The following is a 20,509-nucleotide window of genomic DNA, read 5'->3' on the forward strand; positions in this document are numbered from 1 at the left end:
TATCATTACTTTCAGTGTGAGCAAATGTAAGTCAAGTTTTGAAAGATTTTTAAATTTTAAACTCAAGTCCACAAGGGCACAGGATTGCAGATCCTCTTCTCAGATTCTAGCTCAAGGATCACAGTTTTCTGTCTAGAGAAAGACGAAAAAACTCACTGCCACCACCACAAAAAAAAACCCTTTGTGTAAGGGTCAGTTACCTAAATATTGACATCTAGTGCCATTTTCAATGCCTTGGGGCATTGGACCTGATTCCTAGGTGTCTCTTCCAAAAGAGACATACCTTCTACAGAATTTATGATACTCCCACCAGGCCACAAGAACATTCCAGGTACTCTATGGTGTTTAAAGTGACCTTAAAATATTCTGTTTAGACAACTTAAAATTACACTTCATATATGATACCTTGTTTATACAAGATCACAGACAGATCTCATTTACTCTGTCAGGATAGTAAGCACTTGTTTTGAGAAGTATCATCAGACCTTATCTTGTAGAGATATAGTATATACTATTAAGGATGAAGAACAGAAATATTGAAGAACCAACCACTGTACTGGATTCTAAATGCCCTAATTCCATTGTCATAATAATCATCAATAATATCTATAATTTAGAACAACTTAATCTCGAGGTCTAGAGCAGACCATAGACAAAATGTTTCCAGAGAGTACATCCAAGATAGAGCACTACTTCTTGACAGAAGCAGCATTGCTAAATTCCAGGGATAATAACATTGATCATCTTTTGGTGTTTTCACTCATGGAAATTTAACCATTGTTAATGCATTACTTGATCTTTCCAAGCAAATATCTTGTCTTTTATAGTTCCAATTTTATTTAAAATGCCTAGAATGTGCATGAATCCAACTCAGTGTCACCACTTGACCATGAGTAAAAACCTATTACAAAAGAGATTTAACAGCACTTCAAGACACTGTATGCTCTCAGTTTTTAAGACAGAAGTGCCAAAAAAAAAAAGGCATAGTGATGACGTTGGCCACATCTAAGGGGAAAGAAGTACAGTTTGTTTTGGATGCTAGACTCCATGGCTCGCAAGCAGAAGCTGACATTAGCTAACAGTGTTCAAAAGGCATTTTCAGTTTGAGGAAGTAATGCTACATAGAAGAATTTCTTCAGTAACACAAAGTATTAGAATCCATCTTTCACCTTGACCAAAACTCCAGAATCAAATATGAAAGAAAAACATGGGAATAAGTTCATAAGAATTTTCCCATTCAAAAATCATATTCAGCATGTGCGTTAAACTTCAGTTGTAGAAGGTCACATCAGAACAGTTGGAAACTACCAACAATGAAATTTATTACAATATCTAATTCACTGTTACATAAAATGCATTTACAGTATAATAGCTAAGGAATGCATGTAATTTAAAGAGACCCCCTATAGCAATCACTGAGACTGAACATATGCAGTATAATAAGTCTCAAATCCATTGCATTTACTGTAGAGTGCAAGAGCTTTTTCTGTCCATTGAGAGCCACTGGCTTAGCGAGAAAGTCAGACTGTCACATTATTATATTAAATTAAATCATGAATGTAAATCAGAAGAAGTATTCCTTTTGATTTTCATTGGCTGTGTTTTGCATGCTGAGCTCACTCTTCAGTGCAGATTCAGCACTGTCTTCATTTTCAGATCCTTTTGCCTCATTTTTTGAGTATATGCCTTTCTTAATATAAATGCGTATGGCTATGACAGTGATGCAAAGTAGGATAAATATCACGACTGCTATCACACCTAGGAGAAGAAAAGAGAAAAAAGTCAAGCGATAGAACAGATGAATAATAAGTCATGGGCCAGAGAGTAGGACAAAGAAGGAATGACTGTCACATAACAGGGGGGAGAAATAGGAAGCCACAGCTGCTTTCAAACCAGAAACATCAATGCAGCATAAGCTTCATTGATTATTTTGATTATCTTGCATACAATTCACAGCAAAACAAACAAACAAACAAACAAATACATACATAAATAAATAAATACCACAGAATACTATAATTTTTTAAATTTAAGACTAGTAGAGGCCTTAGGGTACTGTAGAAAAGACAGTGCCTTTTCCCTGTTTACCATCAGCCCCTAGCTCCCTGCCAGGCTGGGAACTCAAGCTACTGCAGATTTGAGGATCTGTTCTCCTGGGACTTCCATGTCATACAAGGGGCACTGCTATGACCTTCACCTTCCCACACCTCCTGTAAATACTTTCTTTCCTCAGTCACTCAGGACCATTTATCAAGCCACATGTCATTAGGAGGGGAGGGGACACATGTCCCATTAGCAGCTTTCACCTTCCAGTCGTCTCTCCTATCACTGCTGCAGGTCTGGGGAAGGAATCTGCTGAAAAGAGACAGAGCTAAACAGGCTGAGGACAAAAGTACCTAGCTGGAATTACTAACCAGGTTTTCTACGAGCCCTGCCTGTCTACAGCATGAAGTCTAAATCTCAGACTCTTTGCAGTAAAATTGTTACACAGAATTAGTCCCATTCATATCCAGTACTCCACACAAATTAGGTCAGACCACATATGATTGGTGCTGACTAAACCATACAATTTATGAGGAGAATTTGTTAAAGAAAATGTAAACCAGTTCATCATAAAGACTCCAGTGGGAACTGGTCTTTGTTTATAGTCACGTATCTTCATGTCAAATAGGACAGAAAATCTAATGTTTGTTCTGTCTTATGGAAGAAAAGCTCAGCTCTGTTTGACTGCTTGTGGTACATAATAATGTAGTGAAGAAGTTTTCATTATCTACATTAGCTAGGGCTCACACTTCCGTAGCTGAATCGTTGTAATGAATAGATACTAGTTAAAATACTAAAATAGAAAAAATAAAGGCCTACTTCATGTCACGGGTAAAATAAAATAGTTTTTATTCCTTCCCTTCAGGTTCATGGCACTTGTTCTGACATCCTAGTTGTGTTTTCCTTCATATGGATACAGGATCTTGGATTCATAAGTAAACAAGACCCCTATCTACACAGATGGTAGTGAGCAAGCTTACTTTTCCAGCAGTTTTAACAGCCTCATCTGGTAGGGTTAAATCATAATCAGCGCAGATCTGCATTATGGTGTTATAGCTGATCAGTTAAAAAGTAAAGGAGCAGGAGCATAAGTTTTATATAGGGTATTCATCAGGTACCATATGTGCCACATACCTAACACATGCGAGATTAAATGGAATGAGCACTTAGTTTTAAAGGTGACTAAGATTTGTTGAACTGTTACCAGGGCACCCTACTCCTGGTGCACCTGATTAGGAACAGTAAGGAAAGAGATAGTTCCCACAGGGAAAAGCATGACCATACAGACTTCCATTTTATCTCCCCTCTTCCTCATTCATCCTCTCATGACAGTCTTAGGCCCTCACGTTCTTGAGTTACAGGTTGGGCAGGAGTGAAATTCAAGGAGAAATGAAACAGAAGGGAAGAAAAAACGTGCTTATCAAAGAAGCAGAAAGCAAGGCTAGGATGCAGGAACAAAAAAAAAGATGAAGGAACAATTTGCTGCATGATTGGGCCACTACTGCAAGAAACAAAAAAATACACAATCCCTAGCAATGTAAACAAAAATAGATGATCCAAAATTCAGCACTTGTCAATATTTTTTCATTCTCTATTATGAGCAGATATCCCTAAGGAAAGAAATACATTTTTTTTTTGTGTGTGGTATCTTCTCTGGAATAGACTCTATAATATGAGTAAAGTCAGTTTTTATGTAGATAAAATAGAACAGTCATTCCTTTGTTTCATAGTCACAGCGCACGTCCTCTGTAAGGTCCTATCTATAAACTTGCCTTGTTTGAAGTAGCTGAATTGGAACAATTCTCAGTTATACTGATTTAAAGGTACCTTCATTAACCTTTTATTAAGTGTTCTACAGCGTGCATTACTTTGACTATTTAATAATGAGAATTAAGCAGTAGAAAAATTTTGTGCGCATATTCCCAAATGTGCTTTGCAACAACAAAATTGTAAGGTTACTATTATCTTTAAATGACTTGAACTATAGTATCTTGAAGTTAAAAAATTACTTTTTTTTTGCACACTTACAAATCTGCACCCACACTAAATTACCTAGCACACAAAGTGATCTTTATGTACAGAAACTTAGGTAAAATAATACCTACTTTTGAAAGTAGTTTTTGACAAAGTTAGACATGTAAAAGAACTCAGAAACAATATTTTTAAATTCTGACGTCACTGAATTCAGTGTTAAAATTCTGAAAGCTTGTGTGTATAAAAATATACAGACATGAGTATCACTACACATCTAGGAAACATCTAGGTTTTATCACTTCCTGTTTTAGTATCTTTAGCACTACCATCTTAAAGGTCACTGACAATGTGGATGGGCTGACTGCAGTAGGTACCATTATTATTTAAAAAACAGTTGTACAGATAACTGCAGGTTCTTATTTTAACTCCATCTTCCAGAAACCGAAATGATTTTATCCTCAGTGAGAAACCTTGGCAGCTTTTTTTCTGCTAAATTCCACTGTATCATTTGTCTGTTGAGTCTTTCAAAACCCTTAAAAAGGAAACCTATCCAGAATTTAAAAGATGGAGAGTATGAGCTTTCCCTTCTCTCTGCCCTCTTTCTGTTGAAGTAGCTAATGGAAATTTAAGTAGTGAATTATGCTGTGACAATGCTATCCTCATACGTGAAAACACATTTCATTCGCTCACCTCCTCCCAAGAGAAGAAATACCACAAGAAATTCTTACAGGAGAAGATTGTCACAAGAGACAATAATATTCTTTGAAAGAAAACTACTGAACTGACATAGCCATACACTTGCTTCTGTACTGGTTACAGGAGCTAAAATTCTCCTGTGGACCTTCAATCCCAAATTCTCCCGATTAACGCTCTCTTGAATACTCTTCGGTCTCACTAAAGAAACAGAACTATAAGGCTTTCCCCCTACAAAAGAGATGGATCTCGGCTCAAGGTCAGTCACAACAATACAGGAATGGAACCTGCATATCCTGATTACCAGTCCTTTACTTCAAGCATAAGGTATCTGTCAGAAGCATTGCACTCTATTTGTTCTGATAGGCATAAAAAATAAAGGGATTATCACCGTGATCACTTTAGGAGCAATCGTACATATTTCTTCCTTTATTCCACTGTTAAAAGTAAGTGTTTTGAAAAAAATTAATGGAGGATCATTTGAGCTGATAAAAGTGGCCAAAAGAAATAGTAAGAAAATGGTATCTCAGAAGAACAATTATTATTTATTATTATTATTATTTTAACTTGCATTTTATTTCTAAGCTGTTACCCAGTGCAAGTGATGGTCTGCCCAACAGTACATTGCATTCCAAATGTGGAACCAAAATTAAACTCTCCTCAGTCTGTTAAAAGATTGATTTAACCAGTGTCAGATCCCATTTTCTCATGAAAAATACCATGCTGCTTAGATATGTTAAAGAATATTTTAAACTTGACTGTGCAGCAAAATGCATTTTTTTGGCAAAGTCAAGGAACAAAGACTATTCTTTTCTTAAACATATGGTATTTGTCACAACATATCCAAGTGCTTTTTTTTATCAGACACTAACATTAGGTAGGTTGGAAGCCTGTTATTAATATCTTCTGTTTCAGCAGAATGTTCCAATCTCTAGCAACACTGTTGGCAAAAATTTATTTAATAAGAAAACATGAGAGATATTGAATGCTTTTTAAAACAATGCTTGCTTTTTGTCTGCCTGCCAGTCAGAATAAAATCAAGATTTTTTACTAGCTTGCTTATGCACACAGTACTAACACTGACTTCACCCAGTACTGAAACACTCACAGTTCTCAAAAAAAAAAATTCCTGTGGAGTTGGTATTATTCTTATTACCTCCAATGACTGCTGAGTCACTTCTGTTTGCATTAGCTAAGGGCTCTCCCTCATCTATTGGTCCAGAGTGATCTGCAGCAGAAAAAAAGGCAAGTGACAAGTAAAAGAAACATTTTCAAGAAGTTCTTAGATGTGGTAAATCATGTACAGTATGGTACAGTGGCAGTAATGTGGGTCTGTAAGCATGCGAAGAACAACAGTGATACAGATAACATTTTGCAGACATGAAGATAAAAATGTAAGTATTCAGAGGAAAAGAAAAAGGCTAGATGAAAGGAATTCAGTTCATATAAAAGAGAATTATTTTTTAAACTACTCCTGAGATGTTAACCCACATGAAAAAAAAAACAAACCAGTTGTGATTCAGGGCAAGAGTACTCTATTTAGATTTTGTTTCAGAGATCTGTACAAGTGATAACCATATGTCACCTGCAAATGAATGGGTCGTTTCACTTGATGTTGAGTCAGTGCCAGTTAAAGTACCACAGCTGGATTCAGCGAAGCGTCCCTTTACAGTGACAGGGGCTGAGCTGCTGTGGTGCAGGGCGGCCTTCAAAGGAGCAATGTGGTTGAACTGCACTGAAGACAGACATCCAATAAACCCCTGAGAGCTCGCTTTCATAGTCTGTTCATCTACATCACTGTTTTCTGTTAATCAAAAGGAACAGAACACAATTAATCATAGTGCAAATGTGCAAAATAAAGTGACAGAAAAATAAGTGAATAATTAAACTATGTTCCTCTGAGTGTATGTGAGTAACAGCAATATATCTAGATTCACTGAATCTCCTTGTCGTTTATCTTTAATGAAAAGACAGTCAGATACATTCAAATGGGTTTGGATTTTTTTTTTACAGGTGACAGTTGCTAGACTGCTGAAGGAAATGCTTTTAACTTACAACAACAAGTTCCAAAGCAAAAATATTCAAATATAACTAAAATATTTAAATTAAAATGCAATCATTGTTCAAAAAGATAAGGATGAATTATGCATTCATGAAAAAACATATTTTATCAGATTTCTTCTCATAAATATGGACATTATTGAATCATCATCTTTCCTTAGATTCATATAGCTACTCCACCTGATCACCATCAAGTCTGTCAAAACAAAAACTCTCTGAACACCTCAGATCTTGGAAATCCATCAAAATATTTTCTGCGAAATTCTAAAAACTGAATGTTGTTCCAATTTGTTATACATTTTTAAACATGATACCATTATCTTTCCTACAAACAAAACAAAACAAAACAAAACAAAACAAAACAAAACAAAACAAAACAAAACAAAACAAAACAAAACAAAACAAAACAAAACAAAACAAAACAAAACAAAACAAAACAAAACAAATATGTACCCTGTCAAAGCTTTCTATTTATTCACCAGCCAAGGATTTCTAATACACTACTTTGGCATTGGAGAACACTTTATTTACTCTGACAGTTCTAATTTAAGAAAAACTCTGGAAGTAATAATTATTCAAAGAGGATTCTTAAAGGAATCAAGTTTTCAAGTTTTGTGTAAATAAAATAAGAATTTTGTCTCATTCATTTCCACCTTCATCTTATCCTAGAACCTATGAAGGGACTTGTGATCTTTACTATAGTTATAAAAACAATTTTAAATATCAAAGTACAACACAGTCCACAATACAATCAGGTTAGTAGTGAAAATCAGGCTAGTGTGCCTTGATAGAATGCTTTAGTGCTTAAGTCAAATTTAACTGATTGAAAATGGCACACACAAATTATATGTGAATGTATTTTATAATAAATTGCAGTTACACCTCTTTATAGCAATTCCTTTGCTAAGTGTACTCAATTTTTTTTTCAGCAAATACAAAATTATTCCACCTACATTACCTTCTTCAAGAAGAAGAAACCCAAAAAGCAATAAACAAACTCAGTAACCCTCTTTCTTGAATTCTGCTTCAGCCATATTTACTCTGCAAAGTAGTACTGAAAGTCAGCAGACATACAGTTCCTAACAGAATATTTTAAGATAAAAAATGTGCAATCAACAGACTATCTTTGACATTTCCACTTTTATGATGTTGAAGTTTTCAAAATTTTACAAGTACAATGGTTTTTGTCTCAAAATCAGCAAGTCCATAATACTCTGGGTCAATTATTCTATGATGGATTTGGCTCAAAGAGTTAGAGTAAATGGGGTTACATCAGGCTGGTGGTGGGGTTCTGTGGGTCCAGTTTTAGGGCCAAAGCTCTTCAACGTTTTCATAAATAATCTGGGTGCACAAGTCAAATGTATATTAAGGAAGTAAGCTAGTAGTACTAATTAAAAGGGGCTGTGGACTCCCCTGAAGGTAGAAAGGCCTTACAGAGAGATCTAGCTAGACGTGAAGCTGAGAAATCACCAACAGTAGGAAATCTAAGAAGAGGAAGTGCTAGATTCTGTACCTGGGACAGGGTAATCCTTGTTATACACACAAATGCAGGGACAAGAGGCTGGAGAGCAGCCTCACAGAAAGAGATCTGGATGTTTGAATTGATGTTGAGTTGATTATGAGCCAACTGTGTGCCCTGGCAGCCAAAGGGACCAACCGTTCCTGAGATGCATCAAGCACAGCATAGCCAGCTGGTTGAGGGAGGTGACTGTCCCACTCTACACTGGACTGGTGTGACTCAGCCTCATCTACTGTGCGCAGTTGTGGGTGCCCCAGTGTAAGAACAGCAAACTATCTGAGTGTGTCCAGAGCAAGGTAACCTAAATGGTGAAAGATCTCAAGGGCTATATTCAGGAAGAGTGGCTGAGGTCACTTGGTTTGTTCAGCTTGAAGGAGAGAAGTCTGAGAGGTGATCTCATTACAGTCTACAGCTTCCTCAAGACCAGTGGAGGGGAAGGTGCTGATGTCCTCTTTCTGGTAAACACTAATAGGCCAAAAGGAAAATGAATGAAGCTTCATCGGAGGAATTCCAGCTTGGACATAGGAAAATTCCTTTACTGAGAGGGTGGTCAGTTGCTGGAACAGGCTTCCTGGGGAAGTAGTCACATCACCGAGCCTTATAGAACTCAAGAAGCATCTAGACAATCCTCTTAATGGTATCGTTTAGAGTTAGGTGGTCCTATGACGAGCAGGTAGTTGGACTCAATGTTTCTCATGGGTCATTTCCAACTTGAGGTATTGTATGATTCTATGATTCTTTGAATCTACCCAGTAGAAAAAATTAATACGTATTTGACTTTCACAGTTAAATTATCAGATGGGGGTACTAACAATGTGCTTGGAATGGACTACCATTTGTGCAAGTCACATATGTGCAACAAGCCTGTGTTGGTATGATTTTTTTTATTATGGACAGACTTTCTGCATTAAAAGTGCTAATTACAGTTATAACTAATTACATCTATACACCTGCTGATTTCAGGGAAATAATATGTGGTCAACTGGTTGAGGTTTTTTTTTCCCCTGTGGTTAATATGTGACCAAATAAATGCTATTCACTGTCATGTTTGGTTGGTTTTTTTTAATTAAAAAAACGAACAATGAAATAAACCATTATTTTACTACAGTTTACTTATGATTCAGATTGAAGAAAACAGGAGGAGATAATGTACTGAAAAATATGTCACTGAACAATTATTCTTCTGATTTTTGTGCACAAAAGAATATCATTTAAAAACACTCCCAAACAGTCCAGGCCCCTTTTCCTTACTTTGTTATTCGTTTCAAGACTTTACTGCTGACAAAAGCGCCAGTACAGAAAGCAAATACATTAACATGAAGTAATAGATAGTTCTGCCATTGAGACTTGTTCTGCTTTTTCAACAATACAAATCCAGTAATCAGGAGTCATAAATTGATGTTATTTGTGGAACTGTCACTTGTCACACTGCTGGGACCAAGTAGAAAAAAACTTTAAAATAAAGATCTTTAAGGCAAATATGTCGGCAACAGAAACATTTCATCAAACTAAATAATGTCGACAAAATACCTGAAAACTGATTTTTTAAACACAAGTATTTTGCCCAAGATTGTAAAACTGTAGAAATTTTCTCTTTTTCCACTTAACCACCCTAAAAAGCTCCTGTATTGGAAGCAAGACTTGACAAGCTTAGCTGACTAAATTAATAATTTGATAAAAAATAAAGAAAATGTTTTGTGTAAATTTGCTGGTGTACAATTATATGCATTTTAAATCTGGGGAGCTATGTAAAACTTCATATCTTACACTAACAGTCTTATATTAAAGTTTTTTCTAAATCAGCTTTAAAAGACTGAATTTTACTGTTTTATTTCTACATCAGTTCCCAAATTCATATAGCAGAAAAAGCTGCCTAAAAAGAAACCTATATTTTCAAAGCAACTATTATTAAGCATGCAGCATCACTGCAACACTTGCTTGGAAGTACACAGAGATTATTTTTTTAAAAAGCTGATTTTCACTTAACAGGATGAGTTAACACTATATTTTTACATATTGGTGGAACACAGTGAGAGTTTTGGAATTCTATCATTCCTTTACCAATAGAATTATAATAATAAAAGATATTAAAGAACCTGTGCTGATATTAATTATCCTCCAAGATATTTCCATAAAGACAGAACTAAATTATACCGTCCTATCATTTCAGCGACAAATGAACCAATATAAGAAAGGACAATTTCACTACAAATAGAATGGAATTGTTTGATCACACATAAACTCCATTTCAAATGTGGGTACAAAATGTTCCACTGGTTTAAATTAGGCCTTGTTATTAAGAGTCTAGCAAAAATTTCTTTTTATTTATCAGAGAAATAACCCATTTTTATCTTGTTGAAGATGTCTTCATTCAATGGTATACTTTTGTTTAAGTGAATTAGCTTAAAATCACACACTCTCTTAAGCTGTTAAAAATCAGACCTAAATAAAGTATGCTGAAACCCTATCTTTGTCTCCGTTGGAGTGGAAAGGTTAGCAGCTGCCACTGAAGAAAAACTTCTTCTATAGCCAGCGTCCTCCTAGGGAAGGCTAGGAAGCTCTATCCTGGGAAAATGTGGCTTTGCTCTACAGAAGTAAATTACTTCCCCAGTAGGGTGCTGTAAAAACAGAGGTTTCTACAGCTTTCCTGAAGTGTTGGATGTTTTGAGAGAAACTGCATTCTTAGAAGGAATAAAAAACCATAAGAAGACCTTTGGCTTCTATCCTGTGAACTCTGTGGCTGACTGTGCTTCTTCTTCCTTTCTCTCACAACATAACCTTCACATATTTTGCTGAGTCCTTACACAGCCTAACTCTCTGACTATTCTGTCACAACATTGCATAACATAAATTCAGAAGTATTTAAATTGGAAGTCTTAGGTTCTAGGAACTAAGGAAGAATACTGATTATTTTTTTCCTGGAATTCAAAACCAGTTCAGCAGCTAACCCTCAGATTTTCTTTAATCAAAGCCCCTAAGCTATGTATACCTGCAGAAGAGCTCAGACAAGTGCTTCTCCAACTGAAGATAATTCTTAGAAAATCTATACCTTTCTAGCCCACTTTAAAATGTGTGGGATTTTCCTAACAACATTTCAAAGCACATGAAATACACGATTTTGTATGTTGTCACTCCTGTTTAGACTTCTTCACTGCAGCAAACACTCATTACTTTTTTCCACTGCCTTCACAAAGTCTCCTTCCATCTCTAGACATACCTTCATAGGAAGCAGGTCCTCAATCAGTCAGATTTATAAAAGAAAAAGCATCTCTTCAATAGCAACTTTCTTTTGAAAGAGGGAGAAGTATAATATATATTTTCTTCATGACAGATCCAGTAACCTGAGCTAAAGTGGGCTGATACCCTTGCAGGTTGTTCACAATTCCACGCTTCACAGTACTGGGACGCTATGAAGCCATCATATAACTGAAAATTCCTACTTTTGAACTTTTGTAACAGTGTGGTTTCTTTGGAAGAAATAACATTGGCCCTGATTGAAAGAGACTGCTGTTTGCCTAGACATACGCTTTTTGTTACATTGTCGGAATACATTTTTAAGTAAATTTATGCAAGTTTGATATGGAATTTCACAACACAAACAATAAAACCTTTATTTCTGAACTGGTCAATGTAGCATTAAACTCACATGACTGTAACTACTATGGACTATTACACTTTAAAACACTAGAAACTCCTGATTCGGTTTTATCATAGGTTTGTGAAGTTTTGAAATATTTTAAATCATTGTCTTCTAGTACTTCATATGTCAGCTAATATTGCTTTAAAGTTATGCTTAAACTATCACTCTGTTTTCCACCCTCTGTGCATATTTACATACCAGTGCTTTCCCAGGCTTTGTGTTCTATACAGAAAATCTGCATTTAAAAACTAACACATATTTCTGTTTGTGTTAGAGGTCCTTAGTTATTTTTTCATTAAGAAAACAGATCAGCCACACTGAGACTGTTCCAAGCAATCACAACTAAACAACAATTACGGTTTTTTTTAAAGCCTAGTAATTTGTTCTTTAAATGTCATTCTTTGATACTTTTAAGCTACTTATCATTTGGTTGCCATAATTATGAAAGCAATTATCACTGTATTAATTCTGTTATATGTTCAAAATTATTCATCCACTTCTTCTAGATAACACTCTCAGAACTGAAAACCACAACCATCTATTATATGGATAAGAAACTGGCTGTATGGCATTATCCAAATAGTTGCATGCAATGACTCAATGTCTAAATAGAGATCAATAAGAAGCAGTGTCTTTGAGGGCTCCACACTGAAACCATTACTGTTCAATATCTTTACTGTTTGTATAGACAGTAGGATTGAGTGCATCCTCAGCAAATTTGTGGATGACACTAAACTGAGCAATACAGCTGATTCACTAGAGGGGAAGGATGCCATCCAGTGGGACAGGCTTGAGGCCAGCGTGAAGCTCACAAAGTTCAACAGGGACAAATGCAAGGTCCTGCACCTGTTCTGGGGCAATCCTCAATATCATTCCAGACTGGAGGATGAAGGGATTGAGAGCAGCTCTGAGAAGGAGGACTTGGGTATATGGGTGGATTAAAAACCGGATATAAACTGGAAATGTGTGCTCACATGCCAGAAGACCAGCTGCACAAAAATAAGCATGGCCAGCACACTGAAGAAGGTGATTGTGCCCCTTTACACCACTCTTACGAGACCCCATCTGGACTACTGTGTCCAGCCCTGGGGTTGCTAGTAAAAGGCAGATGTGAATCTGTTAAAGCGCATCAAGAGGAGGGCCACAAACATGGCCAGAAGGCTGGAACAGCTCTCCTATGAAGATATGCTGAGAGAGATGAGGTTGCTCAGCTTGAAGAAGAGAAGTCGGGGGGGAGAATTTATTGCAGCCTTTCAATATCTAAAAACAGCTTATAAGAAAAAATGGAGAGAATTTTTTTACAAGGGTCTGTATTACAGGGTAAGAGGTGAAAGTTTTAAACAGGAAGAGGGTAGATTTAGATTAGACATATGGAAAATGTGGGTTTGTTTTTTGCTTTTTTTTTATGATAAGGGTGGTTGGACTGGTATATGTTGTCCAGAGAATTTGTGGATACTCCATCATTGTGAGTGTTCAAGGTCAAGTTATATGGGGCTTTAAGCACTCTGACTGATTGAAAGATGTCCCTGCCTATGGCACAGGGATTAGAACTAAGTGATCTTTTAAAGTTGCTTCCAACTTAAACCATTCTGTGGTTCTATGAACTTACACATCAGCCTATTACACTTGAAATATTACTTTCAAGTTTTCTCAGTTAATCTCCTTTTCCAAACTTTTCTAAACAATTATTGTTCAGAAATCATCTTAACTGTGCTTGTCTGTAGTAAAATTGAACTGAAAATTTCATTAAGTCCTTTTTTGCTATCTAAGATATAGGAGAAGATATATATGGAGATGACTTTTGTGTGTATGCATGTGTGTTTATGCACAACTATATGTAACAGAAAAAAAACCCCTATATTTTTCATTGAGAGTAGAGTTGAAAACTGATTTAATACACATTTGGATTTGGATTTCGATTATTTGAAAGTAGATAGAGGTCAGACAGAACTTGGTGGAGACTTACTGCCTCCTATCGAGAGGCATGATGCACTATTTCAGATAATGTTTTGCTTGTGAGTAGAAGATTCTTTAAGAAAACATAACAGAATTTTCTACCATCGCAGCCAGGACAGTATTTCTGGGTCTACTGCAACAGCAGAAACATTGATTTATCAAAGCTGTTACGGTATTCCCAAAGGTACTATACAAAAAGTCATAGATATACGAATCCTGAAGGGGCATCTCAGGCACACAATAGTAAAATTCTTCTAAACTAAGCCATATGCAACTGAATGTAGAGAAAACAGTTCTTTGAACTTTTACTTTAGGGTAGGTTTATATAAAACATGTAAATAGTTCCTATAAGCCTGGAGGAACAAGATAAAGTAATATATTTTCTATATCAAGTTGAGATGAAAACTCAATTTCTTTTATGTCACATATAATAGTTTTCTGAATTTATATCTGCAAAAGGCCTTTGTTAACACTTTAGATTATTTGAAGAGATTTTAAAGAATGGGAAACCATCACTCCTTTACAGGCATCTTACTGGCTAAATGTTCAAGCACCAAACAGAGAGGGAGGTAGTACATTTGTTAGTTTCATAATTTCTGTTAAAAAAAGGCTTTTATTAAAATAAATAGAATTGATTTTAGTAATAGTGAGAACCTGTGTGCCGCATGAAATTATAAACAATTAAGATCTGTAAATTTAGGTCAAATCTTTTCCAAAAGTCTGTATTTTGGTAAACCTATTTATTCTACATTTAGCCCAAGACCACTTGTAGAAGGATGCATATAATAAGTCTAACTACAACATGGTGAAAAGTTCAGTGTAGTCTTAGTTGCTATATATCACAAACTATAGCAACTCTGTTTTCATGCTGCTGCAACAAAAAGTGCTGTTAGAGGAACAAAGCAGAAATGAGCCCTTCCTTGGTATGGGGAAGAAACAACATCATCTTTAAAGTATTTTAAAGAGAGATATCCTTTAACTTTTTGCCAGCACCACATCTTTCTCTATCATTGAATTTTCCCAATGTGACAGAGACGAAAATAATAAGATCATAAGAGTAATAGTTAAGGCTACTGTATTTTAAAAAAATTGGAAAAAATTGAAAAATATAGGTAAATTCCATTCTGATCATTACTACAAAGAAATAGACAGCTTTTGATAAGTCACTGCTATACAAATTATTTTGCCATGGCTTTTAAAATAAATCCTACATTTTTTTTGCTTACATTAACTTGTCCATATCTATTTACGTCAAAATCTAATCAGAGAAAATTTTTTCAAATATAGTACATGATTAATAGTATTCTATGGCCTTTGTGTATGATTCCACAATGATATGTTTTTCCTGAGAGTGAAAAAAAAAATATGTTTCACAGTGCTTGACTACAAAATGAGAAAGAAGCGTGAAATTATTTTCAATGGAACACACTTATCATTCTCAGGAAGTACTTAACCATAATTATATTTGTATTTCGACAAGACTGAAGTTTCTACCTTGATTGTGACTCAGGGTTTAATTAAATAAAAGACAACAAATATCTTTCCATGAGTTTAAGGTTATTTTTTCTTATATGTTCTGATGATATTTTGATCTATGCTTTAGGAAACTGTGTGGTGTAACACTTACCTAAAATCTTGCCAAGTGTGAGAGACTTGACTGCATTGAATTCTGTGCCTGAAGACAAAATGAACTTCATTCTTTCATTCTGGTTAACCTGCAGAATGATATAGTGGACAATAAAGTAGAATAACAAAAGAGATATTAGTTAAAGTTTGAAAAAAGATATATGAAATCATTAAAATTAAAAGGAGTTGAGAGAAGCATTTATTAGTTATAGCATAAAAACAAGACAGGACAAGAGGGAACGGCCTCAAGCTCTGCCAGGAGGGTGGTTGAGTCACCTTCCCTGGAGGTGTTTAAGGGACGGGTTGATGAGGCACTAAGGGGTTGAGTATTTGATAGGAATGGTTGGACTCGATGATCCGGTGGCTTTCCCAACCTGGTGATTCTATGATTTTATGAATCAGTTTTATCATATCACTCATTATAGCTGATACTTAAGAAATCCACTTAATAATGCTTTATTTATCTTACTGACTTGGCCGATTCTTTCTTTTTAAGCTATAAGATGAAACAAATAGCAAACCTTCAAAAACATGAAAAAAGCTCTTTTCATTAAAAAAGACTCTCAAAATTTAGTTCATAAAGATCAAATATACTGTAAATACTCTGCTCTTAGGGTATCTCTACAACTACTTGCCTTCAAGCCTTGTACCAATGCAGAATTATGTAAACACAGCTCCAGCCTCAAAACGTGAACTAGAAGGATCCAGATTTTTTAAATTTTAACTGTTAAAAAACAAGACTTTTTTATATGCTAGCATCTACTATTAGCAAATCAAACATTTCAGTTTTATCATTAATTTGCACAAAAGCTATATATATTTTTCTTAATAGCCGCATTCCTTTGATGTAAAAGAGACCAGAGAAAAATTAGGCACATAGGCTTAAATTATTATCTTGATGGAAACATATTTACACTGTAGTTCATAAATAATTTGAAACAAAAAAACCCTCAAAATACAAGACTCAAAACAAATTGCAGCAGCTGTACACATCACAACTTGTGAAATTTAGTCATAAAAAAAATCTGTTGAATTTTCATATAAAATGGTGATGAGGTATTGACCTCTTGAAATACATAAGATGAATGCCAAAGGAATCATCTACTGCAGACTTACACTCTGCATTATGAGTCTGCTAAGCCTTGCTAAATTTACTTGAGATAATAAAATACAGTTTATTTGGGGTAATTGCCTTGTAATTATGTATTTCATTTTGCTTTGGATCTTCTACTTTTAATGATAACACACTCTTCTGCCTAACTGAATTACCTCTACAAACACCATTTCCTCCTCTCTGTTAATCTTTATGTGTTGCAGTTGTCCATCAGCCATGCTTTTCATATTGATGTTGAAGACATCAGGATCTTGATGGCTATCTAGCTTGTACCTGATCTGTAAACTTCCTGCAGGGATAAACAAAACAAAAAGGTATAGTACAATACATACACAATAGGCAATGCCTCCTGCTTCACAGGTGTATTTGAAGAGCAAACCAAATGTTTGATTTATTTAAGGAATTGACTACCGAGAACTGACATAATGCTTACGCTATCCAGACCTGTAAACCTCTGATCAATTGACATTTCAGTAGGATGCAGACAATAATTTCTAGCACCTTATCTGTACACACGTAGACTGTATCACAGAAGAACACAGAGGCAATTTACACAGTCATGTGTAAAATATGTTCCAACTGACATGACAGGAGGGTATTACAGTTATTCTACATCCAAATCTGTATCTGGAAAACCTCAGAATCTTCTTTGAACACAGAAACACTGTGACTGCAGAGTTTCAAATCAGTCTGTGGGGGCTTTGAAAAATAGTAAAAATCTACTTGTAGAAGAAAGAATAAAATAAAAGTTCCCCTTAAATGGAAATATCAGTTGTGTTACGTTTATTTTTACACATATATGCATATTTTCATTATGCATATTTTCATAATTATATAACTACCTTATGAAATGACCTTGGGTTAATTTGGAAAATGGATAATACACATTCAAAATGTAGGTTATTTCATTGTATATCATGAGGATGGCAATTAATATCCCATGTGAGCAGCAGATAGATCATATACATTTGTGTTTAACTTCAAACTATTATAAAATTTAATACAAAATATTTTACTGCATTTCTAAAAGATTTCAGAAACAAGTAATTTTGTAAACACACATAAGCCTCCTTGGAATTACATTAGGAGGAATATTTTTCATTTGGAAAACATGGCTTGGTGGAGCTGAAAAATAAATATACCATTTAAAGAAACAAGAGGACAATGCTTAGTCTGTGATTCAGGTCTGGGTATCAGAGTGAACCTGACTTAGCAGCTGTGACATTCATTAGTGTTTCCAGATGGTTCATCTGAGCACTCACCGTTTCTGGTGAGAATGACTGAGAGATATTCCTTGTAGAAGGAGCTGACATAAAGAAGTAAGCTTGGTGTCCGTGTTGTTCGGAAGGCAAATGAAATCTCTTCCCTGTTCAGTGTCTTGTCAGCATAAAAAGAAGATGCGTGAGAACTGGAATTTTTAGCTAAGGTGTAGTATTCTTGAAAATTGTATGTCACAGAAGTGCCAGTCCCAAAATAGGCAGAGATCTCTGAAACAAAAAGCATTTAAGTTTTTAAATATCATGCAAACAATACTTCTTTTCTTTTTTTCTGCCCCAAGACAAAATGAAATGTATTCTTAACTATTATGATGCAGCTGAAGAAGAAGAAGAAATATAAATGGGATTACTACTTAGAACTATAGAGGAAAATAAGGCACAACCTGGGACAGAGAAAAAGCCCAGTTAGGCATGTATCTCAACTATCTGTTGCATTAAGAAGCACTTCTTTTTGCCTAGTTTTGAACATGATTTCTGCTTTTTTTTTTTTTTGTTTATCTATGTCCTCAAGCTCTATGTTTCCTGTCTTGCATGTATACTGCTGCTACAGAGAAATAGGTGCAACAGTTTAAATCCTAACTTACTGATTACAGCTGGCCATACCTGAAACATACCTGTTTGCAGGGGAGGAGGAAAGTACCATTCCACACTCAGTAATGATGAGTATGGAAGCACTTCAAGTGTCTCGTTTTTCTTGTGGTGGCAGGGGTGTCTGGGCCAATGTTGTGCTCACTAATTTAGAGGCATAAGTTATGGAACTGAAGCTGTTAAGTACTTTGCACAATTAATTTAATACATGTAAGAAGCAAGTAATTTTTAGCTGATCAGATTTAAAGGCAAATGCCCAAAGTTCTAGATAAACTTCAGTCCTTACATTCAAACTTGACCACTTGTGATCATCTACCAGTATGACACCATCACCAAAGAACTTCCTTTAAAATGGCTGAAAATATGGTCTCAGACATGTTTCCAATAATCTCACCTTCTTCTTAGAGTAAAAAGAAGCTTAAGGTTCTTCTGCTACATGGTTTATTTTCCTATTCAGTCTTAGTTTTAGGACTAAGACTTGAAAGACAGAAATTCAAAGGTTTACTCATAAAGACATATTTCCTGTCCTTAGTATATTATAAAAGAATCAAAAGAGTTGCATAGCATTAAAGAAAATAAGCTGATGCTCTCAGGTAATGCGGTTCCTGCTTTAAACAAAAATGTTGAACATATCTCTAGAACACAGTATTTAACAAAATTTACAATTAATGGACAAGTTCAACTGAATGTTAAGTAAAACATAAATATTTTGCAAGCATTTACACATATGTTTAAAGTGCTGTAAAGATCTTATTATGGACTGTATGACTCTGTTTTCAATAACTGATGAAGCTAAAACACATGCTTGCCTTTCTTACAGAATGGCCCAGCATAGGCAGAGAAAGTGCAGTCACAGGAGAATCCACTGTATTTCTCTCTGCATTTTCCACCATTATGGCACAGGTTACCATAACTGCTACAATGTCCAGGACAGCCTGGTTCGACTCCTGGTGTTATCTTTGCTCTCTCTTCCAGGTCTAAGGCCATCCCATTCAACTGTAATGAACGAATGCATCCCACAAATCCTTTTTGCCTGGATGCTGTTCCACCTGAAATAAATTCATATGAGCTTTTAAAAACTTAAAACAACTGATGTGTAAAAATCTATGTTTTACGCCCCTGAACAGTTTATTTTGAATTTTCAAGACACAAGCCTATGCATGTGAAAATATTTATAAATAGCTTTAGAAGCATATCTGATTCCATCAAGTAATTACAGCAAATCATCGAAGCTTTTAGTGGGAAACAAGAATTTTGCACAGTAAGATACCAAGCAATGTTGCATACTTCTATTAATTCACAAAGGAGGAACAACCAGAAATTAAGTGTTTTGGTTTTTTATGTTTTTTTTTAAAGAAGGAGAGGAGAGGAGAGGAGAGGAGAGGAGAGGAGAGGAGAGGAGAGGAGAGGAGAGGAGAGGAGAGGAGAGGAGAGGAGAGGAGAGGAGAGGAGAGGAGAGGAGAGGAGAGGAGAGGAGAGGAGAGGAGAGGAGAGGAGAGGAGAGGAGAGGAGAGGAGAGGAGAGGAGAGGAGAGGAGAGGAGAGGAGAGGAGAGGAGAGGAGAGGAGAGGAGAGGAGAGGAGAGGAGAGGAGAGGAGAGGAGAGGAGAGGAGAGGAGAGGAGAGGAGAGGAGAGGAGAGGAGAGGAGAGGAGAGGAGAGGAGAGGAGAGGAGAGGAGAGGAGAGGAGAGGAGAGGAGAAATAAAAGAGAAAAAAGAAAAAAGGGATAGGAAGAATGATGAGCTGTACAGTTTTCCTCTTTCAAGATACTAATGACTGACGAAATGACTTGTGTGTCTGTCAGTCATGGTATGGATCGTGACACCTTACACCTGGTGTCTGGGCTGACAAGAAATGTATAATGTAAATGATTCAAATGAATCACCATTACTTACCATGACACACTTCAAAACCACTGTTTTGGTGGAATAAAATTAAACAAATGCCATTTTTATCAGCTGTGCCCCAAATTATTTCAAAATAGTTGCACAAATTCATATGGGATTTCAAGGTACACCGT

At 35.7% G+C, this 20,509-nt stretch overlaps 1 protein-coding gene across 1 annotated transcript in view; it reads right to left on the reverse strand.

The window, feature by feature from the left end:
- Nucleotides 1-1,118: 1,118 nt before the first annotated feature.
- The window catches only part of CNTNAP4 (contactin associated protein family member 4), a 240,164-nt gene continuing 220,773 nt past the window's right edge, over nt 1,119-20,509 (reverse strand). The window contains exons 18-24 of the mRNA XM_069879913.1: nt 19,301-19,540; nt 17,889-18,113; nt 16,782-16,915; nt 15,514-15,601; nt 6,296-6,514; nt 5,867-5,938; nt 1,119-1,758 (exon numbers count right to left, since the gene is read on the reverse strand). Of these exons, the coding sequence (XP_069736014.1) occupies nt 1,565-1,758; nt 5,867-5,938; nt 6,296-6,514; nt 15,514-15,601; nt 16,782-16,915; nt 17,889-18,113; nt 19,301-19,540 (1,172 nt within the window). The 3' untranslated portion in view covers nt 1,119-1,564. The remainder of the gene's footprint in view (nt 1,759-5,866; nt 5,939-6,295; nt 6,515-15,513; nt 15,602-16,781; nt 16,916-17,888; nt 18,114-19,300; nt 19,541-20,509) is intronic.

The sequence above is a fragment of the Phaenicophaeus curvirostris genome, chromosome Z, assembly GCF_032191515.1.
Source record: "Phaenicophaeus curvirostris isolate KB17595 chromosome Z, BPBGC_Pcur_1.0, whole genome shotgun sequence".
In the NCBI taxonomy this organism is placed as follows: domain Eukaryota; kingdom Metazoa; phylum Chordata; class Aves; order Cuculiformes; family Cuculidae; genus Phaenicophaeus; species Phaenicophaeus curvirostris.